Consider the following 11,840-nt stretch of genomic DNA (forward strand, 5'->3'; position numbering starts at 1 on the left):
AGGGGATTAACAAACTCCTGATGTCTACATAGATTACTTGTCACTGTCCAATGTGAAGGATTTGTTCACTCCTTATGATAGCAATTAAGTTAAATGAAAACAAACTAAAAAAGCGTAAAAACAAATGTTAATAAAATAAATAAATGTGCAGCATAAAAAAATTAGCAAAATCCATCATTTTTTCTTCAGCGCCTTTGCTTTTAGAAAATACAAGCCCAATTCCGAAAAAATTGGGGCACTGTGTAAAATCTACATAAAACCAGAATGCAACAATTCGCAAATCTCATAAACCCATATTTGATTCACAATAGAAAACATATAACATTTTTAAACTGAGAAAATGTACCATTTTAATAAAAAAAATAAGGCAATTTTCAAATTGATGGCAGCAACACGTCTAATGGGGCGTACACACGGTCGGACTTTTCGTCTACAAAAGTCCGACAGCCTGTCCGACAGACTTCCGGCGGACTTTCGGCGGACTTGCAGCAGACTTTCTAACGAACGGACTTGCCTACACACGACCACACAAAAGTCCGACGGATTCGTACGTGATGACGTACACCAGACTAAAATAAGGAAGTTCATAGCCAGTAGCCAATAGCTGCCCTAGCGTGGGTTTTTGTCAGTCGGACTAGCACACAGACGAGCGGATTTCGGGGTCCGTCGTAGTTACGACGTAAAGATTTGAAGCATGTTTCAAATCTAAAGTCCGTCGGCTTTGAGGCTGAAAAAGTCTGCTGAAAGTCCGGAGAAGCCCACACACGATCGGATTACCAGCCAGCTTTAGTGCGTCGGCGTCCGTTGGACTTTTGTAGACGAAAAGTCCGACCGTGTGTACGCCCCATAAGACACATCCACTACTAAGAGATGTCAACTGCTGCCTCCTAAGCTTTCAACTCAAATCCTGAAGAAAACGAGAAGCTGAGACCATCTATTATACAATGGATTGGCCATCCAGATCTACCAAGAACTGTCACAAATCACCTTGTAACATAAAAGATCACTGCAACCCTTGCTGGTAACCTGAAGGAATGCAACATTGTCTACCGCTGGCGTTTTCCTTCCTACCTATCTGCCTCCAGAGATGGGCGCACATAATCCAGCACAGAGAACTCATCTCCTTCAAGAAATACACAAACACAAGGCATAGGTAGCTTTCACACAGGAGACACATTTTAAAATTGTCTGCTATCCCCAAACTCTCAAAACCCCACTATCCTGTAGCATATCATGCAACAAATGTGGACAGTAAAACTAAAGGTGTCCGTTATCTTCTCTAAACTTGTCCATTTCCAGATAGAAGATCCAGCTAGCTGACCCAGAAGGGTGCTACCTTTTTTGAAGGGTAAAATACACAATATTCCTGTAACTTTGGCCAACATATATTGCCCTGAATCCAAGTATGCCATGTTTTTCTGCAGCATTAATGCAAAGCTACAGGGTTTTGCATTAGGGATGATCATCCTAGGAGGCCATTTTATTGTCCCACTAAACCCATTACGTCACTCCTCTAATGGGAAATCCTCATTTCCCTACTGCGTCCTTGGACAGATTAAGCAGGAGCTCTCACAACTAGCCCTCCATCATACCTGGCGTTTGGTTAACCTGTACACAAAAGATTGACCTTTTTTTCGCAACACATAAAAGACACACGGTTGGACTATTTCCTTTTCATGCCATGAGACTTACCAAAATGCCACTGAGTCACCAAATAAGCTATGACACTGTCGGACCATGCCCCAGCAACACTGTCCCTTGCCCTCTCCCACTCTGACCCGGTTTTAAAGATAAGGAGAGTGAAACCATCCCTGTTAGCACAATCGTCACATGTCTCACACATACAACACGAATTGGTTGAATATTTTCGACTTAAAGTGTTACTGACATATAATCACACACACAGGTTGGACTTGTGTCTTTTTTCGACCTCACCAACTATGTAAACCCAGTAATATGAAAATAGTTCATCCACTCCCCCACAGTGCCCACAGCTTATAAACCATCTTTTTACATTAAAATACTGCCACTATATACCTTTTTGGGTGATCTGTATACCACGGTTACATCATAAACTGCACATTTTTTTTTCCAGTGCTGAAAGTTCAGGAAGGAGGAGATTTTCACTGAAGCCTGTATACACGCCCACATGTGTGATGTCAATATCATGTGACCTGGCTATCTCTGAGAACAAGTAACTGTTCTCTCCAGCATAAAAGACCCAACTGAGCATGTGCAGGTCGACTACTCTGCCTGTGTTAGCTGGCCTTCCCCAGATAGACAGTGCAGGAGGTGGAGGATCTATGCATACAGGATAAAACAGCCTTTTTACACAATGCAGAGGATTAACCCCTTAAGTTCCACAGTGAGTATATGCTGCATATACAGACAGATTTTACAGTTGTGGGTTTAGTAACACTTTAAGAATATACCATATACAATACACCTTCTGCACTGGGAAGCACACAAAAGTGTCATAGAGGAACTTATCAAACTGCAAGCCCATCGCAAAGCCGAAAATCAAAAACAAATTTCATCTCTTCTGGCGCAAATCTCCCATTATGCATTCCTAAATAAGCAATCAATACTACAACAACACTTGGCAGTCCTCGTAGAGCTTAGACAAGAACTGCTCTGCCTTACAGGCCAACAAATCAAATGAGCCTACACCTTCCGCAGTAAGTTCTTCTAAAAGAACGAAAACAAAAGCGGTAAATACATGGCTCAAGCCTTACGTGCCAAGAACGCTGCTCATACAGTAGAATTCAACAGGGACTAAACACCGCAATCGCAAATCAGTTCAGGGGCTACTATGAAAGTCTCTATGATTTACGGCAGTTACTAGACTCAGTGGGGTTGATTTATTAAAACTAGAGAATGCAAAATCTGGTGCAGCTCTGCAAAGAAACCAGCTTCCAGGTTTTTTTTCAAAGCTTGATTGAACAAGAAGCTGTTTGGCTACCATGCACAGCTACACCAGATTTAGCACTCTCCAGTTATAATGTCCCCCTGCAAACATAGACCTGAGAGGATACAGTATTGGCTTTTCTTTCACCAAATGGCCCCCCTAAACTCTCAGATTCTACTGCCAAAGTATTGGAAGCACCAGTTACCCATAAAAAAGCTAAGTTAGCGATCTTGCAACTCAAAGTGGGGAAAAGCCCAGGCCCTGATGGCCTCACCCCCCCACTATTACAAGACCCTTGCAGACATCCTTATACTTAAATTTATAAAAGCATTTGACCCACCAGACCACGTTCCCTACCCTGCCAGACACTTACTTGAAGCTCACATTTTGGTTATACTGAAAGAAGGCATAGATCCTGCCCTCTGTTCGAGCTATCGGCCAATTTCTTTATTAAACGCTGGTGTGAAAATCAACGCCAAGACCCTTGCCAACAAACTGCAACCTCTGCTCCCAACCTTGATGTCCCTCAACCAGGTAGGCTTCACCTGGGTCAAAAATTTAAAGACAATATCACTAAGGTTAATAATCTTAATTATTGGGCTTCTACAAAAAGGCTTTTCCCTCTCCACTGACGCTGAGAAGTTTGCTTGACAGAGTGGCCTGAAACTATGCCTAACTTTACAGTATGCCTAACTGGCAGCACTGGAAAATGACACAGACATTCATTATTTGAGACACACAGCCCAGAGTGAACAGGAAGATAAAAAAAGAACCCCCCAGGATAAACTTTAGGTTACACTGGGGGACTTTCAGAACCTCTGTCAAGCTCTTACTGATTTCTGTGTCTCCACCAGAAAGACTGACGCCGACTTCCTGTATCAAGAAATCATGGAAAGTGAAAAATGTGTTTCGCCTCACTTTTAGTCCATGTGACAATGGTCAGCAGGGCAAATAGTGAAGGTAAATATCTCAGTGAGGACACAGACAACAAAAAAACTTGACAGAGGTTCTCACCCTTCCACCCCACCTGATCCAGAAAAAGCATTTGGCTGATGTTCTCTTCTAATTATTATCACTCTCTCCTACTGTTACGCGGGGGAAATAAAGAAAGGATTCCCAAAAATAAAAACAAAAAAAAACATGTTGCAGTAATACTATACAACTGGCCATACACTAGTAAATTTTCAAATTAGCGTTCGTACAAATATTCATATGAACAATCTCATCAGCACATTCAATGACTTCAAAAAAACATTCACTGTTATTTCTTTGAAGAAAAATTTTCCATCCTACTCCTTCAAATTTTCTCATCACTGTGGTTGAAAATGAACACCAATCTGATCCCGCTGACTATTAGAAAAGGGAATGAACGTCCTTAAAGTGAAACTTTCCAAACAAAATTCTACTAGTGTCGATGGACCAGCACCAAAAACGCAGCACTTGCATTTTTGATGCATTTTTACATGTGTTTTTTTCTTTTTAACAGTGTATAGCAGGTTGCTAAGGAGTGGGCCGGGAAGCCAGCCGCTGCGCCGTTAACAACCGATGAGTCATCAGCTGTCAGCGGGCTTCCCCGGCTTACAATGGAGGCACTCGGAAGGGGGGGGGCAGGAGCCAAGAGCACCAACAGGGGCCCCATGCAGGAAGGATTCAGGCTGTTCTGTGTAAAACCATTGCCTTAATATAGGCTTACTTATAGGTAAAAATCATGCATGGGAGTTAACTTCCATTTTAAACTCAGCATGGCTCTGCCCGCACGGCTGTGTCATCCATTCAATCAATGAAAATACTACAAGTCCCATCTGCCACTATGGGGCACGCCAGTGATGCCACCATAATTGCAGCCCCATAACGGAAGGTCTTTTTGGGAAAGATGCAACAAGTTTTTCACACCTGGATTTGGGGATCCACTGCCATTCCTCCTTGCAGATCCTCTCCAGTTCTGTCAGGTTGGGTGGTAAACATTGGTGGACAGCCATTTTAGGTCTCTCCAGAGATGCTCAATTGGGTTTAAGTCAGGGCTCTGGCTGGGCCATTCAAGAACAGTCACGGAGTTGTTGTAAAGCCACTCCTTCGTTATTTTAGCTGTGTGCTTAGGGTCATTGTCTTGTTGGAAGGTAAACCTTCGGCCCAGTCTGAGGTCCTGAGCACTCTGGAGAAGGTTTTCATCCAGGATATCCCTGTACTTGGCCGCATTCATCTTTCCCTCGATTGCAACCAGTCATCCTGTCCCTGCAGCTGAAAACCACCCCCACAGCATGATGCTGCTACCACCATGCTTCACTGTTGGGACTGTATTGGACAGGTGATGAGCAGTGCCTGGTTTTCTCTACACATACCGCTTAGAATGAAGGCCAAAAAGTTCTATCTTGGTCTCATCAGACCAGAAAATCTTATTTCTCACCATCTTGGAGTCCTTCAAGTGTTCTTTAGCAAACTCCATGCGGACTTTCATGTGTCTTGCACTGAGGAGAGGCTTCCGTCGGGCCACTCTGCCATAAAGCCCGACTGGTGGAGGGCTGCAGTGATGGTTGACTTTCTACAACTTTCTCCCATCTCCTGACTGCATCTCTGGAGCTCAGCCACAGTGATCTTTGGGTTCTTCTTTACCTCTCTCACCAAGGCTCTCCTCCCCGGATAGCTCAGTTTGGCCGGACGGCCAGCTCTAGGAAGGGTTTTGGTCATCCCAAACGTCTTCCATTTAAGGATTATGGAGGCCACTGTGCTCTTAGGAACCTTAAGTGCAGCAGAATTTTTTTTGTAACCTTGGCCAGATCTGTGCCTTGCCACAATTCTGTCTCTGAGCTCTTCAGGCAGTTCCTTTGACCTCATGATTCTCATTTGCTCTGACATGCACTGTGAGCTGTAAGGTCTTATATAGACAGGTGTGTGGCTTTCCTAATCAAGTCCAATCAGTATAATCAAACACAGCTGGACTCAAATGAAGGTGTAGAACCATCTCAAGGATGATCAGAAGAAATGGACAGCACCTGAGTTAAATATATGAGTGTCACAGCAAAGGGTCTGAATACTTAGGACCATGTGATATTTCAGTTTTTCTTTTTTAATAAATCTGCAAAAATGTTAACAATTCTGTGTTTTTCTGTCAATATGGGGTGCTGTGTGTACATTAATGAGGACAAAAATGAACTTAAATGATTTTAGCAAATGGCTGCAATATAACAAAGAGTGAAAAATTTAAGGGGGTCTGAATACTTTCCATCCCCACTATATATATATATATATATATATATATATATATATATATATATCTCTATCTATCTATCTCTCTATCTATATCTATATACATATAGACAAAATTAAGAGCAGTTGAACATTGCTTCCAACTTAATGAAGATAACAAATGGAGTGACCCACTCCAAGGCCATAGCAAGAAGCCAAGAACAGGTCATCCCATATTAAAGCATACAGTACCAAGACGAGACTCAAGAAAAAAAACAAAAGGAGCGTTATATCTCATAAAGCATGAATCACAACACAGTAACATGGTATATGGGAGAGCTAAAATATTACAAAAACAGTAATAAATAGACAAAAGAGATGGGCCACAAAGCCCCAGAAAGGAAGAAGGAAAGAAATAGGCCAGGCTTTGTGCAAAAGCTCAAGCAACTTAACTGCATTAAACGTAAGTAGGGTATTCCGCAATCTAGCCATAAGATACTCCATTAGTTTGATTTATCTAACCTGTTGTAGAAGGGCAGAAAATGTCAGTGGGGGATGTCTGCTTCTATGGAGCAGTGATTAAGCATCTAACTGCTGTGTATGCGTCACCAATTATTTTAGGGATGTCCCTAGCTTCAGTGGGAAGGCCCAAAAAATGTGTCACGTGGATCGTTTTTGACAGCCCATTTTCTTTTATGGACTGCCAAACACATGGGAAGAGTTTGACAGAAGTGACTTTTTGAATTGTGTCGCACCAAACCGCATGGTACTACGGCATCACGCGTTTTGCTGGCTGCAACGTGCACGTTTACTAGTTGCATTTGAGAAGTCATTAACAATTAAGAGCACCCCGCGCCTGTTTAACAAGGGCTGCGTGATCTTGTGAGGTGCAGCAAATGCACATAGAAACACGCTATTGGTGTGGACGGGCCTGAACTCCGTACACACCTGAGGTAGACACTACAGCAGCCTGTACATTGCGATTATCTTGATTGCGAAGTTCTACAGGCCTGAGCGCAAAAATATAATAAACGCAGATTTCTGATGGTCTGTCACTGCATTTATGACATTATCTGGTGGACCGTGCCTGGGAACAGCACGGACATTATCTGGTGGACCGTGCCTAGGAATTGCACTGACATTATCTGGTGGACCGTGCCTAGGAATTGCACTGACATTATCTGGTGGACCGTGCCTAGGAATTGCACTGACATTATCTGGTGGACCGTGCCTAGGAATTGCACTGACATTATCTGGTGGACCGTGCCTAGGAATTGCACTGACATTATCTGGTGGACCGTGCCTAGGAATTGCACTGACATTATCTGGTGGACCGTGCCTGGAAGCTGCACTGACATTATCTGGTGGACCGTGCCTGGAAGCTGCACTGACATTATCTGGTGGACCGTGCCTGGTAGCTGCACTGACATTATCTGGTGGACCGTGCCTGGAAGCTGCACTGACATTATCTGGTGGACCGTGCCTGGAAGCTGCACTGACATTATCTGGTGGACCGTGCCTGGAAGCTGCACTGACATTATCTGGTGGACCGTGCCTGGAAGCTGCACTGACATTATCTGGTGGACCGTGCCTGGAAGCTGCACTGACATTATCTGGTGGACCGTGCCTGGAAGCTGCACTGACATTATCTGGTGGACCGTGCCTGGAAGCTGCACTGACATTATCTGGTGGACCGTGCCTGGGAACAGCACTGACATTATCTGGTGGACCGTGCCTGGGAACAGCACTGACATTATCTGGTGGACCGTGCCTGGAAGCAGCACTGACATTATCGGGTGGACCGTGCCTAGGAATTGCACTGACATTATCTGGTGGACCGTGCCTGGAAGCTGCACTGACATTATCTGGTGGACCGTGCCTGGGAACAGCACTGACATTATCTGGTGGACCGTGCCTGGGAACAGCACTGACATTATCTGGTGGACCGTGCCTGGGAACAGCACTGACATTATCTGGTGGACCGTGCCTGGGAACAGCACTGACATTATCTGGTGGACCGTGCCTGGAAGCAGCACTGACATTATCTGGTGGACCGTGCCTGGAAGCAGCACTGACATTATCGGGTGGACCGTGCCTAGGAATTGCACTGACATTATCTGGTGGACCGTGCCTGGAAGCTGCACTGACATTATCTGGTGGACCGTGCCTGGGAACAGCACTGACATTATCTGGTGGACCGTGCCTGGAAGCAGCACTGACATTATCTGGTGGACCGTGCCTGGAAGCAGCACTGACATTATCGGGTGGACCGTGCCTAGGAATTGCACTGACATTATCTGGTGGACCGTGCCTGGAAGCTGCACTGACATTATCTGGTGGACCGTGCCTGGGAACAGCACTGACATCTGGTGGACCGTGCCTGGGAACAGCACTGACATTATCTGGTGGACCGTGCCTGGAAGCAGCACTGACATTATCGGGTGGACCGTGCCTAGGAATTGCACTGACATTATCTGGTGGACCGTGCCTGGAAGCTGCACTGACATTATCTGGTGGACCGTGCCTGGGAACAGCACTGACATTATCTGGTGGACCGTGCCTAGGAATTGCACTGACATTATCTGGTGGACCGTGCCTAGGAATTGCACTGACATTATCTGGTGGACCGTGCCTAGGAATTGCACTGACATTATCTGGTGGACCGTGCCTGGAAGCTGCACTGACATTATCTGGTGGACCGTGCCTGGGAACAGCACTGACATTATCTGGTGGACCGTGCCTAGGAATTGCACGGACATTATCTGGTGGACCGTGCCTAGGAATTGCACTGACATTATCTGGTGGACCGTGCCTGGAAGCAGCACTGACATTATCTGGTGGACCGTGCCTGGAAGCAGCACTGACATTATCTGGTGGACCGTGCCTGGAAGCAGCACTGACATTATCTGGTGGACCGTGCCTGGAAGCAGCACTGACATTATAGGGTGGACCGTGCCTGGAAGCAGCACTGACATTATAGGGTGGACCGTGCCTGGAAGCAGCACTGACATTATCTGGTGGACCGTGCCTGGGAACAGCACTGACATTATCTGGTGGACCGTGCCTGGGAACAGCACTATTATCTGGTGGACCGTGCCTGGGAACAGCACTGACATTATCTGGTGGACCGTGCCTAGGAATTGCACTGACATTATCTGGTGGACCGTGCCTAGGAATTGCACTGACATTATCTGGTGGACCGTGCCTAGGAATTGCACTGACATTATCTGGTGGACCGTGCCTGGAAGCAGCACTGACATTATCTGGTGGACCGTGCCTGGGAACAGCACTGACATTATCTGGTGGACCGTGCCTGGGAACAGCACTGACATTATCTGGTGGACCGTGCCTAGGAATTGCACTGACATTATCTGGTGGACCGTGCCTGGAAGCAGCACTGACATTATCTGGTGGACCGTGCCTGGAAGCAGCACTGACATTATCTGGTGGACCGTGCCTGGAAGCAGCACTGACATTATCTGGTGGACCGTGCCTGGGAACAGCACTATTATCTGGTGGACCGTGCCTAGGAATTGCACTGACATTATCTGGTGGACCGTGCCTAGAAGCTGCACTGACGTTATCTGGTGGACCATAAACAATGAAAGGCGCTACTACCCCAAATTAATGAAACTCCTCCTGAGCTGTCGAGTGCAGGATGTGCATTTGCTCAGCTGCCAAACTGATGAATGGATAAAGGACAATCCGCCACTCCATACATGCTCTTTAAATCAGTCCAAATGTATTATATCTCCATAAACATAAAAGTACAGCAGAGACAGACGCGTTTCACCCGTAACAGCCTTGTTCACAACATGTATGGAGTTGCGGATTGTCCTTTATCCATTATCTGGTGGACCGTGCCTGGGAGCTGCACTGACATTGGTGGACCGTGCCAGGGAGCTGCACTGACATTGGTGGACGGTGCCTGGGAGCTGCACTGACATTGGTGGACGGTGCCTGGGAGCTGCACTGACATTGGTGGACAGTGCCTGGCTAGAAATTGCACTGACATTTTTATTTTATTGAACCCCCCCCCCCCCCCCCCCAATAACGACACAGTGGAGAGATGCCTACAAATCGATACATGTACACAGCTACAGTGACGATATTACAGTATAAAGTATATGAAGAGTAAAGTGCCCAGCATGCAGCAAGTGTGTGACATTAGGTGAGTGACATGTGACATTAGGTGAGTGACATGGACACACATTCCGGGTCCTTCACGCTATTCTGGCACTATTTGTCCACAACATTCCGCATGTGACCCCTCCGCCGCCTCTTACCTCTCTGCACAATACAGCGGAGGGCTCTACACGCCGGCATCGTGATCAGCGCCTCCAGTCAGGTGTCGTCACATGCTATAGAACCGATTCGGCCAATTGGCTATTACTCACTGGCGGAAGACCTGTCTTTGGCGCTGGGCACCGCCCACAAGTGGGCAAATCTGGCGCCAGCGGCGGAGCTGAACTGAGCCAAGAAACTGAAACGCAAAGTTTCTGTGCTGTGTCAGTGATGAGATGTGTGATCGGTTATGTAAAATATCTTGGGGTTCTTACTCACTCATCATACGCATATGATCGCTGCTGATATAACGTCATCTATTTTTAGTAAATTGCACGTCTCATTGAAATCTGCTTTGGAAGATCATCTCAAAATCCAGCACCTTAAAGGGAAACACACACGTAATATTAACGTGTTACTAAACCCAGGGCTTTTTTTCTCAAACAATAGGTGCTGGAACTCAATCGACCCCAAAACCCCTCCCCCCACACACACCCTCCAAATCTCATCAAATAGTGGGTGTGGTCATATTTCACAAACAGTAGGAGGGTCTTAAAGGGGCATTAAATATCAGGATTGCATTACGTACAGAGTGCAGAGCTGTCACTTGTAAACACAGAAACCGGACTTCTGTGTTTACAAGTGACAGCTGGTGAGCAGGCACCAAAGGGTCTGAGCCAGAGGTGGTGGAACTGAGTTCCACCAAGTTCCCCCTGAAAACAAGCCCTGACTAAACCCCTTTTTTAAAAAAAATAACAAACACGTTACCTCCACTGTGCAGCTGGTTATGCTCAGAGCAGCCCCACTTCCTCTTCTTCTGGGGTCCCTCGCCGGGGATCCAGGCCCCTCCTCTTCGGCGGGTGCCCCCACAGAAAGCCACTTTGCAGCCAGGGGGGCACCTATGTGTGCTCGCTCCCGAGTCCCGCTGCTGCCTCCATTGACACAGACAGACTGAGTCACAGCTTTCAATTGACAGCAGTGGGAGGCAATATCAAAGTGTCCAATGAGAAGGGAGACAGCGGCTCTTATGCAGTTTGCTGGATCAGATCGGGCTCAGGTAAGAAAAGAGGAGCTGGAGGGGGGGGGGGAGCTGCAGCACAAAAGGTTTTTCACCTTAAAGGGGTTGTAAACACTCACCGTTGTTTACCTTAATGCATCCTATGCATTAAGGTGAAAAACCTTCTGTGCTGCAGCAGCGCCCCCTTATCCTTACCTGAGCCCTGTAATACCCACGACGGGAATGAGCACACCAGCCCCAGCTGGTGTCTCATGTACTGATTGGATAGATTGATAGCAGTGCAGCCATTGGCTCCCACTGCTGTCAATCAAATCCAATGACATGGGCGCCAGGGGGCGGAGCCGAGCCCTGTTGTCTGTGTCTATGGACACAGCAGCAGGACAGGGGAGTGCACCCGCACGGGTGTCTCGTCAGAGAGCGCTTCTCCAGCAGGACACTCATGAAGAG

At 46.5% G+C, this 11,840-nt stretch overlaps 1 protein-coding gene across 2 annotated transcripts in view; it reads right to left on the reverse strand.

The window, feature by feature from the left end:
• The window catches only part of METAP1D (methionyl aminopeptidase type 1D, mitochondrial), a 406,438-nt gene extending 395,930 nt beyond the window's left edge, over positions 1-10,508 (reverse strand). For both annotated transcript variants that reach the window (XM_073633893.1, XM_073633892.1), the window contains exon 1: positions 10,378-10,508. In XM_073633893.1, the coding sequence (XP_073489994.1) occupies positions 10,378-10,417 (40 nt within the window). In that variant the 5' untranslated portion in view covers positions 10,418-10,508. The remainder of the gene's footprint in view (positions 1-10,377) is intronic.
• Positions 10,509-11,840: the final 1,332 nt, after the last annotated feature.

This window comes from Aquarana catesbeiana, linkage group LG06 (genome assembly GCF_042186555.1).
Source record: "Aquarana catesbeiana isolate 2022-GZ linkage group LG06, ASM4218655v1, whole genome shotgun sequence".
In the NCBI taxonomy this organism is placed as follows: domain Eukaryota; kingdom Metazoa; phylum Chordata; class Amphibia; order Anura; family Ranidae; genus Aquarana; species Aquarana catesbeiana.